Source organism: Trachurus trachurus (assembly GCF_905171665.1).
Source record: "Trachurus trachurus genome assembly, chromosome: 21".
Classification (NCBI taxonomy): domain Eukaryota; kingdom Metazoa; phylum Chordata; class Actinopteri; order Carangiformes; family Carangidae; genus Trachurus; species Trachurus trachurus.
In genome coordinates, this window is record NC_139899.1 from 22,500,474 (window position 1) to 22,522,767 (window position 22,294).

The 22,294-nt window shown below is 40.8% G+C and overlaps 2 protein-coding genes across 2 annotated transcripts in view; both read left to right on the forward strand.

Annotated features, from left to right (window-relative positions):
- The window catches only part of mgat4a (alpha-1,3-mannosyl-glycoprotein 4-beta-N-acetylglucosaminyltransferase A), a 39,956-nt gene extending 19,945 nt beyond the window's left edge, over positions 1-20,011 (forward strand). Inside the window, exons 4-16 of the mRNA XM_083997318.1 lie at positions 6,116-6,249; positions 6,378-6,424; positions 7,266-7,379; positions 9,719-9,794; positions 11,089-11,203; positions 12,362-12,492; positions 12,611-12,718; positions 12,824-12,898; positions 13,895-14,013; positions 15,738-15,816; positions 16,170-16,230; positions 16,975-17,087; positions 17,308-20,011. Of these exons, the coding sequence (XP_083853444.1) occupies positions 6,116-6,249; positions 6,378-6,424; positions 7,266-7,379; positions 9,719-9,794; positions 11,089-11,203; positions 12,362-12,492; positions 12,611-12,718; positions 12,824-12,898; positions 13,895-14,013; positions 15,738-15,816; positions 16,170-16,230; positions 16,975-17,087; positions 17,308-17,334 (1,199 nt within the window). The 3' untranslated portion in view covers positions 17,335-20,011. The remainder of the gene's footprint in view (positions 1-6,115; positions 6,250-6,377; positions 6,425-7,265; positions 7,380-9,718; positions 9,795-11,088; positions 11,204-12,361; positions 12,493-12,610; positions 12,719-12,823; positions 12,899-13,894; positions 14,014-15,737; positions 15,817-16,169; positions 16,231-16,974; positions 17,088-17,307) is intronic.
- A 383-nt stretch (positions 20,012-20,394) lies between these two features.
- On the forward strand, positions 20,395-22,292 carry coa5 (cytochrome C oxidase assembly factor 5). The gene is made up of 3 exons (XM_083997322.1): positions 20,395-20,631; positions 21,649-21,732; positions 21,962-22,292. The coding sequence occupies exons 1-3, from the start codon at positions 20,530-20,532 to the stop codon at positions 22,001-22,003; spliced, it is 228 nt and encodes a 75-aa protein (XP_083853448.1). The 5' UTR covers positions 20,395-20,529; the 3' UTR covers positions 22,004-22,292.
- Positions 22,293-22,294: the final 2 nt, after the last annotated feature.

Genomic DNA, 22,294 nt, shown 5'->3' on the forward strand with positions numbered 1-22,294 from the left:
TGAGCCAGATATGAGTTTTTCTACGACAGTACTTGCTAGAGCTCATGGGAAATGCATTTCATTTCGACAGAGAGTCTGGCCTCATTCCCCCTGTAAGCGTTTGGGGTGGGCAGGAACTGGGCGGGAGTAGTAGCGTTGACAGACAACCCCATTCAGCCAATCAGCAAGTTGGTGTAGTGACGGGGCTTTGCACCAGTCGGTCCCTGATTGGCCAACGTGCTGTGTCAATCACGGCGGCTGAGGGTTTCAGGCCAAACGCTTACAGCGGGGATGAGGCCAGACTCTCCCTCAGAAATGAAATGAATTGCATTTCCGGGAGCGGCTGGTTTACGAGGCTAGCTTTAAAGAGGAACAACAATATTTTTAGCTTGGCTATGCTACATTTTTGACAGCTTTGGAGTAATTGTGATGGTTAAATAAATGACATGTAACTTGTTATGGAGAGAATGGAGGCTCTCTGCCTTCCACGTAGCGTCTCTTGGCTGAAAACCAACCTTGAAAGATCAGAACCTCCGCCCCGGTGTCCCAGCTCTCATCCCTGCGGCACCACGACATAAATGCGCCCCCGTAACCCGTAATCTCTTGTTTATGACAGATAAGACACAAATATACACATCGTACACATCGCGTATATGATGAAAACCATTATCCACCACTCCAAGGATTTCTTTCTCGCCAGCTTTGTTAAAAACAAATGCACATGGTTGGGAGGGGGGTTAGCAAAACAGTTGAAAAGCAACCAGACTTGTATAGTTCCTGTTTAAAGGCTAACTAACCCAGGGCTAATATATTTGCTGGCAACATGGCTAATTAGTGAGATAACTACAGGTAAAGTCGATGCCAGTACCTGTGCTGATTTAGCTGTAAATAAGAGAATACTATAATTTAACTAATTTCGTAACACAGGAGTACAGATGTCCTGTAGAAGTTTCCTTTGTAGTGACTGTTGGGACAAGAAGATAATCCCTCAACAGCTTCCCACTCAGTGCTGGAAGTCAAAGAAATACAGCAAACAACAGTAATGTGAACTGAATATTTGAATAAGGTGGTGTATTCAGTCTTTTCTAGTTAAACCAGATTAGGATTCTTGCTTCTGTTGACTTTGCCTGTGTACCCTGAGCACAGGGTCCAACATGGCTGATTACTCACTCACTTTGAATGGCAGAGGTGGTGACCTCAATTAATTAATCAACACAATCTGATGGAAAAAAAAAAGATCTAATCTCAAACTCATTACTTTCAGTGGCCACTCTGCAGGTGCTCAAGTCACACACACAAACTCACACACACAACACAACACTAACACATGGCTGGCCTGTGCTTGACTCTTCTTGTATATCAAACGTCACCCGACATGCAGCCACTTCTGGTTGAAATACACCACCAAGCACAAGCAAAAGCTTTTCAACCATCACTTAATTATCAAAATGTGTTATTTTATTTCAGTGCGGGCCAGCTACATTGTTGCAATGAAAGAAAAAATAGGACATGGTTCTGTTTTCCATCTACAGTATGAGCAGCATTGCATGTCAGAGCAGCTTTACTGCGCAGGGCGAACCGTTATGGACGCAAATATCTGCACACAGAGTGATGATCATGATGCCCACATGCTGTTGACAGTGAAGTGTAATTATCAGAGAGGTGGGCGGTTTTGGATGCATGTCAGGCAGCGTGTCACACGAATATGTGGTCATTGTCTATAATTACTCCTCACTTACACTCACTCTGAACCAAGTTCTTTTAGAAATGATTAATTAAATGTCCCCCTCTATACATTGGCATACACTGGCTGCATAATGCAACACCTATAGGCTGCAGGCAGTAGGATTTATGTTGGCTGTGGTGGGTTATTAATGGTGAACAACACTACTTAAGTGAACAAGATACCATCAATTTTGAGAGACATGACGATCTCATGGAAAATTATATCCACTTTTTTGTTGATTGTGGGTTTTCCTCTGCCAAGTTTGGTTTAAAAGGTCAAAAGTTTAAAACACACTTGCCATATGCAAACACAGACAGAGACACAGACACAGTGTGTCATGCATTAGCCCCGGCAAGACCTTGAGAGTCTGAATGCCTTAAAAAGCCCCAGTTTTCGTCATTAGAGCAAAGCAGACAGTTTTCTGCAGCCTCTCAGCAGCACTTTGTATTGGAGAGTGTTGTTGATTTTTCTGATACAGAAGCAGAAATTATAACATGAGAGGGTTTTTTTTTTAAGTCATCAAAAAAGATTTGATTAGTCATCTGGTCTTTCTTTTAAACCGGGAAGTGGAAAATCAAAGGCCAACTTGTTCGTGCAAAGAGGCAAACAAACATGCTTCAGATTAAGGAAAATCAATTCATGCATCCTGTTATTCAAAATGGAGCAGTTTAATATTATTTCTTTTTTGCATCTCACAAAAACAACCCATATAATAGATCTGTTGATTTCATTGTAGTAGTCGCTACACTTTATCTATATTTCACTGATGATTGAATGTGATTAATCAATGTGATAAATATCTGATGATCTAACTTAGCTCAAGTTAAGGTGAGTGTCTTATTCTCACATAACACACACAACAAGCAGCGATTTAATGATGTTATTTCGTTCCCAGACACCACCCCCTCCCCTAAATATCATGTACTCATGGTTACATAACAGGAAAATGAACACATTTACATATTGGGTTTAAACTAGGGCTGGGCGATATGGACCAAAAGTCATATCCCGATATATTTAGTCTGAATATCGATATACGATATATATCCCGATATTTTTCCACAAAGTGAGAGCAAATGTTCAGTCAAAGTTAAAGCCAAATATGACAAGTCACAGGTAGTTTTATTGAAACCGACTATTTCACTGAACAGTTGCAAAATCAAATGAATAAATAATAAACAGGTTTCTTCATCTGGTTCATGAATACATGTTCAGCTGCTCAAATAACAAAATGTAAACATAAATACTGCCTGACAAGAGTACCTTTTTTGAAATCAAAGTAATGGAGTAATGGATTTTAGAAGGCATGATTCCATGAGGCCTCTTCTAAGATCAATGTTAAAAGTTGGCTGGAAATTTGAAAATATTGTCATTATCATGATTATTATAAGACATTTCTGTAACATAAACACCAGCTATAGCAGAGTCTTATAGAAAGGCACTCTTGAAATGTTGTTCAACCAATCAGAATTTTTTTTTTTAAATAAATAATATCAATTGTCTGCACTACAAACTAAAAAACAACAACTGCCTTGTGTATCTGTTAAAGTGTAGCGTTATTTCGCAGATATTTTTTTTTTTTTTTTTTTTTTACATCTGGAGTCACGTGACGTGCCCCACGTCTTTTTCCGGTCATTCGTCATGGAAACGTCACGTGACACTCACGGATCCACGGTTTGGACCAGAGTGAAAACAAACGTGTGTAAACCATGGATGTATTATATTATCATAGGTCCATGGTGTAAACGCGAACCTTTTTACGAGCTGTATCTGGTGACAGCACCGCGGCTCACAGAGGTCTGGAGCTCTGACGCTGCTGCAGGGGACGGCGTGCTAACGGCTAATAACAGCTAACGGCTAACAGCTGTGCTACAGCAGCTGACTGAGCCTCTAGAGCCGCGGCTCGGCTCGGCTCGTTAACGGCAACAAGGTCGACGTGGACTCGGTGTGTTCCTCTTGATCAGCTGGTGAAGCAGCGGTCTGATAAGCATGAATTAAATAGGAAGAGGAGGGGCGGCGGCGCGGAGCGCGGCGAGCAGTGCAGGGAGCTCCAGATCAGCAGCCTGAATGGAGCAAGGATCACAGCGCAAATTTGAACTATATCGATATATGCGATATGGTCAAATTCCATATCCCATTAAAAAATATATCGATATATTTTTTATATCGATATATCGCCCAGCCCTAGTTTAAACTAACAACAAAGCTGGACATATTCTTGCTGGATGTTGAAAGCAGCACAGAGAGAGACGGAGCCAAACACTAGCTTCTTTTAAATGTATGGTCTGCCAAATCAGTTATTTTCACCGATGTGACAAGGGGAGCAGACAGACGTGTGGATAGCTCTCTCTCTCTCTCTCTCTCTTTTTTTCTTTCTTTTTTTTCTGACGGAGATGAAAGGATGGCAGAGAGAAGCGGGCAGACTGATCAAGGGGACGACGGCGAGGGGAGGGGAGGGGCAGTCCTGGAGTCGGTCCTGCTCAGGCTGCTGCTGCTGCTGCTGCACTTAGCTGCTGCATTATCACTCATTCACTGTCTGCCACCCTCCCTTATTCTGTCACTCTCTGTCTCTTTTCCATCCTCCCACATTCTCCTTTCATCTTCGACCTACTTTCTTGGTGGTGGTGGTGTGTGGTGGTGGTGGTGGTGGTGGGTGTCGCTATACGACATGGTGGAGCTCTGTATGAGGAAACACAAAGCAAAACTGGGACAGATTCTCCACGCTGCACAGATCACTCTGGAGGATTGCACCCTCTCCTCTCTCACAGGTCCACCGTGCTGCTGCTGCTGCTGCTGCTGCTGCTGCTGCTGCTGCTGCTTACCCACTCGTTCTGCACCTCAAGCTCGCTCTGTGCTTTTTGTCGAGGCCCCTTGTGCCCCCCACAGCACCTCAGCTCAGTCGTCAGCATATTTTCCCCTTTCAGATCCTGCACACACACACACACACATAAGCCCCCAGTCCATGTATCTCACAAAACATCAGCATCCCTACAGGGGAGAAGTTGTTTGTAACTTCCATTAAGGACAAAACAGAAGCTTGTTTGTTTTCCTTTCTCTTGGAAAGCATGAAAGATAAAAGCAGTGTCCTTCTGTAGTTTCTGACCCGAGGGCTCGATGTCAGTATGGAGCAAAAAAATACATCACGCATGGACGAAGATAAAAAACCAAACATGAAAAAGAGAGCACACGAGATAAGGGGGCAGTTCTGTGCTACGGCCCTAATTTTCTTTTCTTGGGAAGACGAAACAGTGATTCATTGTCAGATAAGCCGCCTGAAAACATGTCCATCCTTGCATTTGTTTTCTCATCATCGGCGTGGGCTCGCTCTGTACTCTTTCACTTTGCCTCTCCCCTCAGTGAAAGTGATCCTTGTGTTGTTTTTTTTACTTCATTAAATGAACTCTTTTTATGTGGGGGAGGGAGGAGGGACTTGCTTCAGTCTCTTGTTGTACTGTATCTCTCGGGTTGTAAAGAAGAGGCTCTCTGTTTTAGCTGCTCCAGGCCCCATAAAACTACACTAGAGGCAGTAAGGAGAAGACAACAGAGGCTCTTGTCTTCCTGTTGGGTCTCTCACATGAAGCTGTACTCTGTTTCTCTTTAGCTCAGACATGATGATGATGATGATCACCATGGGTTTTGCTGTCAGTTGTTTGTGCAGACACTTAGGGATGTCACGATTGTAGATTTTCTTGGTACGATTATTGTCAGAGAAATAATCACGGTATTACGATTATCACGATTATTATGCATTTATCAATTTCCCAACACTATTAATGTGTAAAATCAAATATAGTCAAAATATAATTACATTACTAAATATTTACACAAAATATTTTAAGTTTCTATTAAATTATGACCAATTATTAATCTCCCAGGGGAAGTGTTTGAAATATTCAAGTCATTAATTGTCATACATGTATCAAATGTTTAAGTTCATTTTAATCTTTTTTTTTATTTTTTATTACAAATGACACTAAATTCCTACCAGTTCAATGTTACGTAAATGGACCAGTATCTGTGCATTTACCTTTACTTTGGTGCACATCTGCTGATTATGGTTTCAACATAATCTTTTTTGGAAAGTGACCACATTTAGGAATCTTTACGATTAATTAATTGTGGCGTTTAATAAGAGTTCAAGTTAATATAGTGGTAAGTGGGTTTTTTAGTAAATGCCAGGTAATTTCAGTCCAATCAATAAAATGGCAACAATTATTGGACCAAAGGAAAGTTAACAGAATTATATATGAACTTTTTTTCATTGAGAACAATGCTTGGTTAATGTAGATGCACCAGGAAACTACCTGCAGTGTAAAAATACAGTGATTAGTATTTTTAGTGTGCACGCACTTGATCAAACATCAACCCCTCTTCCTGTTCTGACCCCGACCCCTTTTTTCTTCTTCTCAGTTACCATGGTGATGGGGATTCCCACAGTGAAGCGGAAGGTGAAGTCTTATCTGTCAGAGACCCTGCGCTCGCTCATAGACAAGCTGTCACCGGAGGAGAAACTAGACTGTGTGATTATTGTCTTCATCGGGGAGGTGAGATCTCACAGTCACATGAGTCACAGAGTGCATGATGCGGTTTTCACAGTGAATTCAAAAGTAAAACGATGACAAAAAAGTCTGAGAGTCTTAACCTCTGTTTCCTTCTGCTTTGATCTCTGCAGACTGACCTGGACTATGTTCACAGCGTAGTTGCAATCTTGGAGAAAGAGTGAGTTCTACTTTTCACTTCCTTCACAACACACACATTGAGGTGCATCTTATTAATAAATTAGAATCTCATGGAAAAGTTAATTTATTTCAGTAGTTCAATTAAAATAGTGAAACTCGTATATTATATAGATTCATTACACACAAAATGAAATTTTTCATGTCTTTTCGGCTTAGAAATTCAGTATCTCAAACAGTTACACAATATTATGAAAAAGTTTGCGGTAACCTTTTAATTTACAGGCCGCTAATTGCGTCATAATGTCTAGAAATAGCAAAGAAATAACAAGTAATTGCGTCATAATGTCTATAAATAGCCTAGAAATAACGGTGCATAGCAATGTTGAGAAATATAGCCAAGAAATAACGGTCCATTGCAAGGACTTGGTGGAGAAAAATTCTGCCCTTTCCCAAAGAATTCAAAGCATGAAAAGCATGTGTAATCTTTTGCCTTTATGAAAAACATGACATTACTATGAAATTGACTGTTATTTCTAGGCTGTTTCTTGACATTACTACGTAAATACTTGTTACTTTTGGGCTATTTCTTGACATTATCACATAATTAATACATAATTAGCCGCCTGTAAATTAAAAGGTTACCAAGTTTGTTATTGTAACTTATTGGTGTCACACTCTAATCAGCTAATTAACTCTCAACTCCCACTTCTTGAGCCTTTAAACAGTCTCTTAGTCTGTTTCAGTAGCTTCACTATCATGGATAAAGACTACTGACCTTATAGTTGTATTTTCTTATTTACTGAGATGCACCTGTAGAGCAGAGAAAAGAGCGTGCACGACGTCTTGTTACATTGGTGACACCGCCTCTCCTCCTTATTCAGCTTTTCTATAGAGCTGAGTTCAGGCTTGCTGGAGGTGATCTCCCCACCAGCCACTTATTATCCCGACCTCAACAACCTCAAAGAGACTTTTGGAGACTCCAAAGAGAGAGTGAGGTAAGCAGCAGCAGCAGCAGCAGCAGCGGTTCGCTCAGGCATGACGTCCGCTGTGTCACCCATGTGTTCAGTGCTGACACTTAATTAGCTAAAAAATGTGATATAAATCATTATGGAAATGTAGAGAAAGGCAGCCTGGAGATAAATATAAAAATACAGAGGAGCTGTGATGAGGATTGCAGAAAAAAAGGAGAGAGAGATGAGTCAGGGGGGGTGGGGGGCAGCGAGGCGGTGAGAGCTTTTAGGGAGGCTCTGCCGTGCTTAGTATTCCACAGGCGTTTCTCAAAGTCAAATCAAGGTCATCATCAGCAGCACCCGCCATCTCTTTCTCTCTGTAGTGCTCGCTCTTATTATCTCCTCTACTTATCTGCGCTTTATAGTCGGCTTACAACCGGCTTCATTAGAAATCTGTTTATGGTGCAGTTTTTTGTTGCGGTTTATACTCGTGAAACAAGCGGATGTTTGTGAGCACAGAAGCTTCTGCCGATCAACGTGAATCTGTTATACAGTGCACACCTGAAGTAACGGACACATTGTTGTTTTGTTTTTCCATTTTGTTTGATGTCATGTGTAGTTGTCCACTTGATTTGAACATTGTTGCTCTCATATTCTGATGTAAACCTGCTCAACACTCAGACTTGACACCTAATCTGTCACATTTATTTATATAGCACGTTTAAAAACAACCATAGTTGAGATCAAAGTGTTGTACATAGCTGAACACACAATGCAATTAAACAGAAAATAAAACAGTTCAGACATACACAAACACAGATTCATGCTCCAGAGAAGGAGAAGAGATGCATCTTTCGCAATGAATGTTTGTTTTCAGCGGTCTCTTTATAAATAAGGAAAGTTTATTCCAGAGCCTGAGAGTCGCCACTGCAAAGCCTCGGTCACCTCCTTTGTTTTTGCATCTGGATCGTGGACTTTCTAAAAAGAAGCTGGTCTGAAGACCTTGTCACTCTAACTGGGAGTTGAAAGCTTATAAATAAGGTGGCGCTTTAAAATCGTAAAAACAAACAATAAATTCTTAAAATCAATCCTAAATTGGACAGGAAGCCAGTGGAGGGTTAGGAGGCCGGAGCTGGTGTGATGTGATCACGTTCCCTCTTTCAGTGAAAAGATGTTATCCTTAATTGAATGTGCTGAAGCTCAGTGCCAGAAGAGCTAAAGATGTTTAACAATCTATATACAAGAGTTTAAAACATAACACAGTCCAGATCTCTAATGTGTGCACTCACAGACGCACGTTAATAGTCTAGAGTAGGCAAGGAAGGGTTGAGGGAGTCGCTGCGTTGTGTATAGCTCTAAAAGGAAGTAGGAAGACACACACAGCATCTCACAAAGAATCTCTGACCTTTTGTCAGCGGATTTCTGTCTGATGTTCGACTTGACTTGTGTGAAGCACATTTTCAGCCTGCTGCTAAAAAAATAGCAGTAAAAATCCTGCGGCACCTACAGTAACCTACAGCCCCAGGTTTCCGCTTCCTCAAGATAAGAGAGCGCCAACAACAATGTGTCCGACCACACCTCGTTTTAAACCTCACACACTGCCATGTCCCCTTTTTCAGATGTGTGCGTTTGTTTTTGCTATTCCAACAATGTGTGTGCGTGGATGAGGGGGGAATGACAGCTGTGTTAGTGTGAAACCGGCTGAGACACTTGTTAGACCGCTCGTCACTGGTGGAGCTCTCCGTCTTTGATGCGCAAAGGTCGGCGATTGCATTTTTTCATAGCAGAGTTTAGCTAACGAGATGTTTTAGTTTTATTTTTTTTTCCCGGCTTGGTTTTTCTCTGGCGCCCTGCGGGGGAAGCGCAGCACAGACTTTAAAAAAAACGCCGGTCCAGAGGCTTTAGGCTTATTACACTCGCTCAGTGCTGAAGCTGCAGCAACACTGAACTAACTGGCCGAAGTTTTAATACATGCACATCCAAGCCTTCTTCCCTTGTTAGTGGTATCTGTTCACCTAGTGTGAGTTGAGTGTGTGTTTAGGTGTGTGTGTGTTCGTCTTGGAGCATGTGCACTGTGTGTTATCTCCCACACCTGTCGACTGGAGGCATCACGAACACCTGCAGCCCCCTTGGCAAACAGCAGTGAGTCAGACTGCAACGAGGGCAGATCATTCAGATCAAACAATAGGTTTGACAGCACCGGTTTATAAATTATTCAAATACAGTCTGCTGGTGAAACATTCACTTTACTGGGGAGTTGCCTGACTTGTACAGTTTTCCTTTGTGAGTGTGAAGCAGTGAGTTTGGGAATCTTTCCTGTATAATATTCACATTTCAGATGTGTAGAATTTATTATGTGATTTCTGCTTTGTTTGTTTGTTTAGATGGCGAACGAAGCAGAATTTGGACTATTCCTTCCTCATGATGTACGCGGTGAACAAAGGGGTTTATTACGTCCAGGTATGTGATAATTGTTACTTTGCATTGTCACGTGATGCAACACAAAGCCATGTAGATATGACAAATATTAGCGTAAAAAAAAACTTGGTTTGCACACTTCAATTCAATTGAATAAACTTTATTTGTCTGCACACAACTAGTGCAAGATAAGCTTTACCACACAAAAAATACAATGAATAAAGAAGCAGCATCAGTGCAAAGAGAATAAGGTAACACTATTAAGCATTAGTTAAACATTAGTTAAGCATTAAATACTGAATTCATCATTTATACCACATGAATTCTCATTAGTATGTAGTTTATAAACACAGTAAAAATGTTTTACTCAACAGTGTTAAGCACTAACTGTATTTATAAACTATATACTAATGAGAATTCATGTGTTATAAATGAAGAATTCAGTATTTATTAATGCTTAATAGTGTGAACTTATTATAAAGTGTTACTGGTTTTTTTTCTTTGCACTGATGCTGCTTCTTTATTCACTGTACTTTTTTTCTCAATGTGGTAAAGCTTATCTTGCACTAGTTGTGTGCATACAAATAAAGTAAACCTGGTAAATGACTTGACTTCACTTGACTTATGCAAATAAATAACTGTACACATAAATGGTTGTAAAACAGATGGTTGTAGTGCCATAAAAACTGCTCCAGCAGAGGCTACATGGAAATATTGATCAAAATATTGATCAAAATTGAAATATATACTCGGTGTGCATTGTTTCAGCCATTTATCAGAGCTACTGTGCATTTATTGTTCAGCCTGAAACTAGTTTTACTTCTTAGCTCAATCCTCTCAGACTTCTACAGTTCTTATCTGCATTAAACAAGGTGTCCAGTTTGTGAATATTAAAGTTTGAATATTTAAGCTCGGCATTTTGATTTGCCACTACCAGCCATTTAATGTTTTTCAAAAAGGGACAATGCATATTTATGAACACTTGAATGTAAAATATGCCAGATTGTAGCCCCAGGCTGTTTTTGTTTAACTCTGTTGTTAAATCTCCGGTCTTTCTTGTCTTCTGCATGGGGTGTTTCTCACAACTGGAGGGAAGAGGGAAGAGGTATTTCCTCTCTGACAGATACTGCTACTCTAGTTTAGTATAGTAGTGACTCAGCGTTGTGTTTTTTTTTTAGTTTAGTTCAGAGTGACGTCCCCGTGTGAACATAGAGGAGTCTCCCCCGCTGCTTCTCTCCCCCTTTGTTCCACCAGCGATAAACTCCCAACTGTTCGAGTGTCTGCTGCTCTCTCAAGCACTGTGTTTTCTTTCTCTACACTACACCTGCTCCGTCAGCTGGAGGATGACATCGTGGCCAAGCCCAACTACTTTGCCACCATGAAGAACTTCGCCCTGCAGCTCTCGTCGGAGGACTGGATGATCCTGGAGTTCTCTCAGCTGGGCTTCATTGGTACGGTCCATTAAGCGCCCGATCAATATCCAGCTTCCTGTCAGATGAAGTCAGATCTCTGTAATCATCTGATGTCAAAGTCAAACACTCACATTCTTCACTTTAATGATTTTCTACAAGGTTGTTATCAACTCATTTTTTATTACAGTATATCAGTATTTTCCATTCCAGTAGACAAGGCGTTCATAAATTGTGAGTCAAATCCAGCTTTTGGCAGTCGCACAGCAGAGCGGCCAGGAAAAACAGTATGGAAATTATATTGATCACTTTGAAAACTAGGTCATTGTAAAGTGAAATTAATTAGCTGGGAAAGGAAAATGCAAGTCCAAATTGAGCACGCCACTACAGTGCCTAAATAAAGAATGAGGATATTTTTAGTCCAAGTGAAACTTCTGTTTCATTTTTTTTTTTGTTCATTCAAATTGAGTGTGCACATACAGTAAATGGCTCAAACAATGACGATTCTTTTCAGAGCCCATTTGTTAGTGATTAACTAAACACAATCTCACATGAGTATTTTAATAATCTGCAACAATCTGTGTGTTTCTAAATGAGGGTATAGTTGTAATTGTGTGCAGATCTGCGTTTAAAATTAAAGTGTTAGACTGTAGAATGAGTTTAACTAGACTGATGATTAACCCCTAATTTATTGCTGTAATACACTGAGAAGAGTTAATATTTGCTAAAGCTGGACTCTGGTTCCCTGGAGGGTTTGTTACAGCTGGTATAATGGATGATGGGATATAAAAAGCAAAAGATATTGTCAACATTTTGTATTAGATTCGTATCGTCCTTTATCTGAGTGGAGTGTGTGTGAAACCAGGCAGAAAATGCATTACGGTAGTTATCTGCCCACAATGGACACTTGATGTTTGAAACAGGCAACTGGAACAATTGCCCTCCTGCTTTCAGCCTTTATTTGATATTTCAAGAGACATTGTTTCCATGAGACGACAATAATTTGCCGTATATTAATTCCAGTTGATTCATCCACTTGTTTTTATTTACAGCGTAGCAACAAGTCCCATAAGTCCTCTTCACGGTTTAATCATCTCGTTGCAAATAATTGGCTGTTAATGACGCTGGGTTCTTCTGAGCAGAATCAGCGAGCATCTAATAACAAACCTCCTCTTTCTTTCTCTCTCTCGTTTCCTTCAGGGAAAATGTTCCAGGCTCCAGACCTGAACCTCATCGTCGAGTTCATCTTCATGTTCTACAAGGAGAAGCCCATCGACTGGCTGCTGGACCACATCCTCTGGGTCAAAGTCTGCAATCCTGAAAAAGATGCGGTGAGCACTGCTGCTGCCGTGGTTACTGTGTGTGGAGTGGACTGGATATTATTATGGAGCAATCAGCGTGTGAGGAGGAACAGGTGTGATATTTCCGACCGCTCTGCTTTTTTTCCAGAAACACTGCGAGCGTCAGAAATCCAGCCTGCGTGTGCGGTTCAGACCCTCCCTGTTTCAACACGTGGGACTCCACTCGTCTCTCGCCGGAAAGATCCAAAAACTCACAGTGAGTCCGACACGGTCCTTGGAAATGATGCTGGCTCATTTCTGTAAAAAAAAAAAAAAAAAGAGATAACAACACTAACCCTCCTCTCTCCATCTGTGTCTGTAGGATAAAGATTTCCTGAAGCCGCTGCTCCACAAGATGCACGTCAACCCCCCAGCCGAGGTTTCCACGTCAATGAAGGTATCACCCCATAGACATACGTAAGACTAGATGGCTCGCCTGACGCTGCTGCCTAATGACACGGCGTTGCCACACGGCCGCCATCTTGGCTCAGTCAGCTTGCTTCCTCAGCGCATTATAAAGGCCGCGGTTCATGTTCTACTAAAGTAACCAGAACTTGATTTTCACTCGGGTTTGTTTGTTATGAACCTCACAAATGCTGTTATGATACTACATACTTTAAATCATGAATAATTTGGCCCATTGCCATAATCCCTATAGTCTTAGCAGTAGATTCGTTACCTTTAATTGTAGGTGCAAGCTATTTTTTAGAACGGCAGAGCAGAGCCGCAAGCTGCTCAGAGCTAAGCTACGGAGGCTAATGGGATTTCTTGGTTTCCCTCTGGACAAGTTGTGACCTGCACAGTCACTGTGAGATAATAACGGAGCGTTACGAGACAGAGTTGTTTTCGAGGTAAATTCATGCAAAACGCTGATGCGTGTTCACATCGGGGGCAGTCTTTCACCAAGCAGTCTCTGCATTTGCCTAGAAAACAACTCTGTCTCGTAATGTTGCATTATTATCTCATAGCGTGGTGAATGTGCAGGTCACAACTTGTCCACCAGAGCGTTTTGGAGTTGTTGGATTGTGTATTTGATGAGTTTGATGAGGGAAACCAAGAAATGCAGCTCGCAGCTCTGCTCCGCTGTTCTTGAAATAGCTTAAACCGACAATTAAAGGTAACGAACCTACACCTAAAACTATAGGGATTATGGCAATGGGCCATTTTGCCAAAATGTTGAACTATCCCTTTTAAAGTAATAGCTATATATGGACAAAATCTCCCAGGGTAATGAATAGTTGTTGTTTTTTTAGAGCAGATGACTGGATCACCAATCTGGTGCAGCCATAGTCAGAGCAAGTTGCCTGGCCCAATATGGCCGCCTGTGAGTTACGTCTGCATGTAAATCTGTGATCAACATATAAAACAAAAACATGTGTGTTGTGTCTCACAGGTCTATCAGGGTCACACGCTGGAGAAGACGTACCTAGGGGAAGACTTCTTCTGGGCCATTACTCCGACTACAGGAGACTACGTCCTCTTCAAATTTGACAGACCTGTTAGCATAGAGAGGTAAACGTGACGGAGGACTTTGTTATAGTGTGTGCTACTGTTCTCCACATGATTTGAATGCAAAATGAGCAACTCTTTCAACATTCAAATACTGTGGAGAGCATGTAGAGCACAGCCCGACATATGCACTACTATTATTATTATTATGAAGGTAACATTTTCACCTACAGCCAGAGGCAAAATTGTGCTTCCCTCCACTGATTGAGGTTTAGCTTTAGAGTGTGTGTATGTGTGCAGTGTGTGTGTGTGTGTGTGTGTAGTGTGTCTCCGGGGATCAGGGTGAGCTAATGAGAGTGCTCTAAAATAAGCGTTCTCAGGCCGGCATGCTACTCTCTGTGGAGCCGGGGTAGAAAGAGAGGAGCGAGACAGTGAATATAAAGGGACCTGATAGCTGATGATAGACTGATGGCTGAGAGCAGGAGGAAAAAAAAAAAAAAGGACGATAATATTTGCCGATGTGTCAACGTTGCGGTGATTGTGTCCACTTCTCCCGCAAAAGATTATGTTAGCGAGTGCGGCGAGAGACTGTCAGTCTCTAAGAAAGTAAGTGGCAGCGAGTGGGAAAGAGTCCATCCACCGTTCCACTGTCTGATTCTGAAGTGTCTCGCCTCTACTTTTGAGTGACACCGTTTGCACTCGGCCAGACTGTATTGCTTTGCTGATTAGACATCTCATCAGCAGTTGGTTGAGAGATACCGATTTTTTTTTTATGATCTGTCACTGCCTCAGTCTCCTACTCTCTGGCTGTCAAACGTTTTGATACGAGTCACAAACTCTGAGTGAGGACGGATAAAGTAAAGGGAAGCACAATCAGGTACCTCTTTGAATCTTCTCAGCTGTCACCCCCCCCCCCCCCCCCCCCCCCAAAAAAAAAAACATTTCTCTGCTTTTCTTGGCTAGAAAAGACAGAAATCCTAGACTTTTTAATGTTAAAAACCTGTGGCTGTGACCTGAATATGAGATCTAAGAAGCACAAGCTTTGAAATTTTTATCATCCATATCCTCCTTTGAGTATACGCAGTGTGTGTATATCAGGGTTATTATAGTTCACTAAAACTAAGACTAGCAGTGAAAAAATAGTTTAGTGAACTGAAATAAAAGTAAAAATGACAACTTTTCCAAAAATGAACAATGCAAAACTAACTAAAACTAAACTGAATGTCAGGTAACATCAGCTTAGTTTTAGTTTTCTTAGAGATTTTAAAGTTGCAGGAAGAAAACGCCACAGCTCAAAATGGGACAACTATGAGTACGACCTACAGGTAGATAAGAGTGAATGTAACGTGATGAGGACTGATGGGAACATTTATGGGATGCAACTAAAAGGAAAATATCCCACAAATTTCGAAGTTCATCTTCAGAGGTCTCACAGAGGCTTTCTCCTAAAACCTGAAAAACTAAGACTAAAATCGAAACTAGTCAGTTCCTCAAAAATAAAAACTAAACTAAAACTGCTTCATCACTTGTTGAACTCACTAAAACTAAACTGAAAGAAAGAAGCAAAGTGAAAAACTAAATGAAAATAAAAACTAATGAAAACTGAAAAATGAAAATGAAAACTATAATAACCTTGGTGTATATACACTTGCGTCCAATTTTTTTTCATTATTGTGTGTGGACATAAATCTGTGTATCTGTGGCAGCAGCTACGATTCAGGAGCGAGAACGCTTCTATCTGTCAGCGCGAATATTAAAACGAACCCTTGATTTGATTTGTTTGGCAGGTTCCTGTTTCGCAGTGGTAACCAGGAGCACCCGGGGGACAGAATCGAGAACACCACAGTGGAAATACTGCCTGTTTCGGTAGGGGAATATACACACACATGCTCACACACACACACACACACACAAACACACACAGAGTCTGTCACCCCTCTGTGGTGTGATGTGCAAACGGGTCTGATTAGATTACATTGAGTGGTTGCTTTCAGGGACGCAGCACATTGATTATTGACAGGAATGTGAGCGTGACAGAACGGTTTGCCGTGCCAGAGGCGACGCGTTGTGACATTGTGATCCACACCTACAGAAACTCAGTATCAGTTCAAGTGCAGCTCAAATGGAAAATCATTAAAATATTTTAATTTGTGTCATACATTTTATTCTACTGCTTCTATGTGTGTGTGTGTGTGTGTGTGTGTGTGTGTGTGTGTTAGGAACCTGGACTGCAGACCAAAGAGAAGTACAAACGAACAGAGGACCGCTTTTACAGAATCGGTAAGTGGATTTGACAGTCTCCTAGCGCTGTGTGTGTCTGTGTGTGTGTGTTAGTGCATACAAACACACTCAGACATCGTGATCAGATTACACACTTACTTGCTGCTCACAGTTACAGTCAGGCGACAAAAAATGTGTGGTGTTCTCAGTCACGGCCTTTTTTCTATTTTTCTTCCTTCAAAATTTTCCTCTTCTATTCATAGTCTTCTTTTTCATTTTCTTTGGTTTTGTCCTCACATATTTTATAATCAATATGTTTTTGTATCCTAATGTGTTTTTTGGTTTCTTAGATGTCCTTAAAGATTATTTAGAAAAGATGAAATACAGTATGTTGGTTAAATAAAGTAAATAAAGTTGATCAGTTACAGCGGGGAAAATAAGTATTTTCAGATTTTTCCCCTTATTTCACTTAGTCAAATGTAAATTAATGTATAACCTTTATATGATGGTATTATTTCTGGACGTTTTGTTGATATTCTGTCACTTTCTGTTAAAATAAACTTACTGTAAAAACTACAGACCGTCCATTTCTTTGTGGGAGAGCAATCTTACAAAAACCAGCAGGGGATCAAATACTCATTTCCCCCACTGTGTCACAGTTTTTCTCACTTAAGTCCTCTGGTGAAATATTTGTCCATGCACCTACTAACACCAATACAAATGAGTTTAGTGCGTCATATGTACTTTAATGTGTGTGTGTGTGTGTGTGTGTGTGTGTGTGTGTGTTTGTCTTTAAACCCACAGGTCAGTTTGAGAAGGGAGTGGCAGAGGGGGCTGTAGATCCTTCCTTCAATCCCATTGTGGCTCTTCGGCTTTCGGTTCTCAAAGACTCTGCTGTGTGGGCCATCGTTAGTGAGGTAAGCCAAGACACACACACACACACACACACACACACACACACACACACACACACACACACACACACACACACACACACACACACACACACAGTTAAGCAGCTGTTAATCTCTTGTCCAAACACTTGAAATAAAATAAATGAATAAATAAATAAACGCTTGCTCCAGATGCAAACTGCCACGCATCTAACACGTGTGGCGTTGTGCTCTCCTCCTGCAGATTCATATAAAGAGGATAGCTGGCTGACTCTTCCGGAGGGGGGACATGAATCATGGCCCCTGGGGGACCAAAATCTCCTAGACTGCTTACGCAGGGCCTCTGGCACCTAGCAACCAGCAGTGAAATCATTAGAGCCCACTAGAGTTGCTCGACTGAGCTTGTCTGAGGAAAAGCCACTTCTCTTGTCTGTTTCCCCACTCGTCCTAATGTACCTTGTTATTTTTTTTTGCTTCTCATCGATCGATCTCTCTCTCCCCCTTTTTTTTTCTTTCTGCATCTCTCCCTCACTCTTGTGCTCTTAATTCATTTGTGAGAATGTGAATACTACTGTCTAAAAGAACAACAGCAGAGTGTGTGAAGACATCTGCCCTCCTCCTCCTCCTCCTCCTCCTCCTCGTCCTCCCCCCGTCCCTCCCAGCTCTGGCTCTGAACGTGACTGTGTTGCTCAGCAGCTTTTTGAAACACAATCAGAAAACGGTCTGCTGGAAACGAACGAGGAGAAACCATCACGTCTGGGGAGAGAACCAGTCACCTGGCCACTGGTGTCGATGCTGCCAAAATCCTCCTGTTACTTAATGCTGCCACCTTGGGGCGAGCTGGGGCATTGCACTGTCACTAGCGCCTCAGCGAAGAAGCCCCCACCCCCTCCTCCTCCTCCTCCTCCTCCACCTCCTCCTCCTCCATGATCAAGAATGTTGTCATCACTAATGGCCAGTTGCTCTCTGTTCTCGGCAGAGATGACGGAGGCTCTAGATCAACACCAGCCCAAACGAAAAAAAATATGTTTTTTTTTCCTTTTTTCCTCCTCGAGTATTGTAAGTCACTCAAATACTCCACTTGTCCTGAGACACCAACTCAGGACGAGCTCTTTCTTTCCAAACTGCTCCTTGATCCTGCCTGCAGCCAGTCGGTGTCGACTTCGACCAACTTTGGCCAGATTCTGTGGTAATTAACTTCAGTCCATCAAGAAAATAAGTAACATGACACCATATCAATCTCACCTCCTGTCTGACAGGCTGTGTACGACCTCAGTGTCCATTTATATAGTATACCAATCAGACATTGCCTTGGCGTCATTTTCCCGAAGGAATATATTGTTATATTGATATATTATTACAGCTTTGACGATCTATGAAGGTGATTTAATTTATTTGAAATAAATCTTTAATTTGTACAAGAGGTAAAATATATTTTTATTCTATTAAGAGATGTTTATGGTAGTTGAGAACCTGTTTTATTTGTGAACTGTTTTTTGTTGGGTTTTTTTTTTTTTATTATTACTATTGCGATTGTACATTTTAATTTCAGAACAGCTTCTTGTGAAATTGCTTCATCTGCAAGTAGCAAGTAGCACGGTTACGCCTCTTTTCACTTGAAGTGAAATGTTTAGAGTTAAAAAACGATTCATTTTCACTGTAAAAAAAAAACTAAACTAAATGGAAGGAGAGTTGTGATTAGATTCTTATGAAGTAGTTGTGGGTCAAAATTAGAAGAAAAATGTGCCTTATATCCAAGTTCCCTTGAAATTGTCTCAGCAGCATTATTCCAATCTGTTCCCTCATACTTACTTACTTACGCCTACACTTTAACTGCTGGAGATCATGATATTTAAACTAAAAATAACACGTACAGTCCAGTTGGCGATTGGATGTCAGAGGCACTCTTATGTGTTATGCTGAGTGAAAGTGGTACTGGAGGGTTTTTGTACCAGATTTACCATCTGCATGATTTTGCACTGCCTTTTCCACTTTTATGTTACCATCACGCCTCCTCCCCACCACACACACACACACACACACACACACACACACACCATTGTACTTTAAATTTTTCCATTTTTTTGCACAGATACCCATTTCACTGACTCCTCCAAATCCACTTTTCCAACCGTTTTATTTTGTCCAGTCGCATATCTTTATTCTCTGATTGGACAGAGTACTATGACTACTGATCACTGCAGAGTTTCGCCTTTTTATTTGTGGTATGATTTGGCTGAAGGTTGTGCAGTACTTTCACTGATTGTAAATCTATAAAACAACAAGTATCTCTTTGTCTCTCACTCGATCTTTTGCCTAAACTGTTCATTGGAGTTCCTTGGACATAATTTTGTGTTCTTGTGGCCAATGTTGTGAGTGGAAGCTATTTTTTTTTTTTAAAGTGAAACCTCACCCATCTTACATGTCAGTGGTTTATTCAAGGGGGTCATGAAGTGCCTTTTTGATGATGAAACTGATATGGGAGTGTGACGTTTACCCATCATGCTTGTTTACATGCATGATTTATTATTTGTAATTTATTATAAACAATGTTTGTTTGGTTGTTGGGTTTAGTTTTTTGTTTTTTTGATCAGAGCAGGTTCTTCCGCCCCCTGATCAAACCATCTACACTAGAGCTGTACTCTTAAACACATAGCTAAGCATTTCACACTCTGCCTCATACTCATGTTCTGTTACTTGGTATAGGATGGGAGAAAGCCATTTAAAGGTTGGACTATGTTGTTTTTTGAAGGGTAAAAGACACTTTAAATACTTTACTCAAAAGGATTGGCTTCCACCCCTTTACCCGGCATCCACACATGGAAACTGAAACTGAGTGCATGAAATCAGCATGAAGAGTCATATGATCCCTCTTTCTGTATTTGTTGAATGTGGACAGGAGACAAAAAAACAAAAAAAAGCAGGAACTCTTCCCATGCTCGACAAACACCCATCAGTTCATGTGCCTTCATCATAATATACATGTGAATGCCTACGTCTGATGATTATGACATCATTTTTCATGGACATCTTTGAAATAAATGATAAAAGTTGTTAGAAATCATGGCCATTTTTTGTGTTTTTATTTTTTTTGTTCTGCTTTAGCGACATTATTCATGCCTCATCTTTGCATCACCAGGTTTTGAAGAAACAATTAAAAATCTTTTTTGTCATCGTCATGAATTCATCTGTAAACATTGCAAACATGACCACAAAATTCAGTCTTTTTTTGTTTACATTTTGACAGAGAGAGAAAGCGTGAAAAAAAAAACTACAAGTTCTCCCAGCATGCATTGGTTCTTCTTGCGCCGTCTATTTCCGTTTTCCCATCATGCAACTTCAAAAAACATGGTGGCCGAGTTGTACACAGCAGCAGCACTTATGTCATTGCAGGTAAACGCGCCGATTCTCGCTCTTGTGAGTGTTTAAATCAGGAAACAACAGGGTTTAAAGTGAAGCGTACGAGATGCCGAAGTATTACGAGGACAAAGAGCCGGACAACAGAGCCTGCGCCGGCGTCAGAGAGGACTTCAAGGCCTGTCTCCTCCAGCACGACTGCGTTGTAAAGGTAAGAGCCACTGACAGACGTCCTCTAATAATAAAGATTATTCTAGAGGTATTCAACCTGCAGAGAGAGCTTTACTATCAGATAACACCATTATCTCCTTAAATAATGAAAGAAAAACCTGACAATCCGACAAAAATAGAAGGTATGTGTTGTATCATCAAGATGTTGTATTGTATCTGGGCATCAAGATATGCAAGAATCAAAAGGAAAGAGTAGACTGGAATTTAAATTCACTGATTGAGAAGATGTATATAAAAAAAGATATATATGACATGTGTTTATTAAGAGATGTATCAATCGCTGGACAGGGATACTGTTGTCTAAAAGTGAAGGGCTATCTCGGCTGTGTGGTATTGGATCATGTTCCACAAGAAAAAGTAAAACAGATTGAAACAAAACCTTTCAACTTTATATAGAAAAATAAACCTCACCAATTAAAACGAGCAGCACTGTGTGTAACCTATACTGTCAAGGGGGCTTTTAGCACTTCTGACATGATGAAATATGTGCAAGGGAAAAGGAAAAAATACGGTGGCCCTGAAGGCCGCTCAAAGATACAAACGCGCTACAAATGTACTAAATCCAAAGGCATCACTTTTTAAAGGCCCCCTATGAAAACACCTCCGTTGTTGTGAATGTATGTGTTTTCATATTATGTTGACAAACTGAAGCTACGGAAGAGCATTGGGACTTGTTTTTTTAAAAGATTCTCAGATAAAAAGAAATACTGACTTTTTTGTCAGAAATTCTGAGTTTTTATCTCAGAATCTTAAAAAAAAGATGCTGTTTGAATGCAGGTTTTATTTATTTTTTATTTTTTCAGAATTTGTGTTGGTTAAATGTTCAATAAAAATTACAATCATTTATAAATGCCAGTCATAACAAGGTGTCAAATTATGTGTTACGTGTTCATCCACTGGTTGCAGTCAACTTGAATCTGAAAATATTTAAGGCGTGAGAGAGAAGCACCCAGATGTATTAATGGGGGGAAAAAACTGGTGTCTTTATATGTTTTAGGAGGGGAAGCTGCCCAGTGAGTGTTTGAAGGAAGGCCACTGCAAAGCCCTGCAGACATCTTTCTTTGAGTGCAAGAGGTCAATGGTGAGTGTGATAATTACGCTGCACTTGCAAAAACAAATAATGAAAATAGAACCTGTCCTATTAAATTTAAGTTAGGATAGAGGCAACACATTTGGGAGCTGAAGAAAACAGGCCTTTCTGTTTTACCAAAACAAAGCTACATGCTCATACAAATGTGTCTTTACTCTGTTTTACTTAAGTCACATTTTCTTATAGAGAGGTTATTATAACTGTGTCCTCTTATTTGCAGCTCGACACGAGGTCAAGATTCAGAGGAAGAAAAGGATATTGACGAACCCTCTGAATGTTGACGCTGCTGCATGAATGAAAAATGACCCTGCTCACGGGTCAGAGCGTGTGTGTGTGTGCAGCGTTTAAACCTCATCCAGAAGACATGTGGGCAGCAGTCGACGGCCATACACCGAACAACTGGATTAACTACGCATAACGCATCTGTAAAATGCTGCAGTGCTGGGATAAAACAAAGACTAAAGCTGGAGCTTCTGGCATCTTGATTCCTTTAAATATATTGTGTTATTTTGGATGAGTGTGTGTGTTTTAATTATGGAAAACAGAGAAGCAA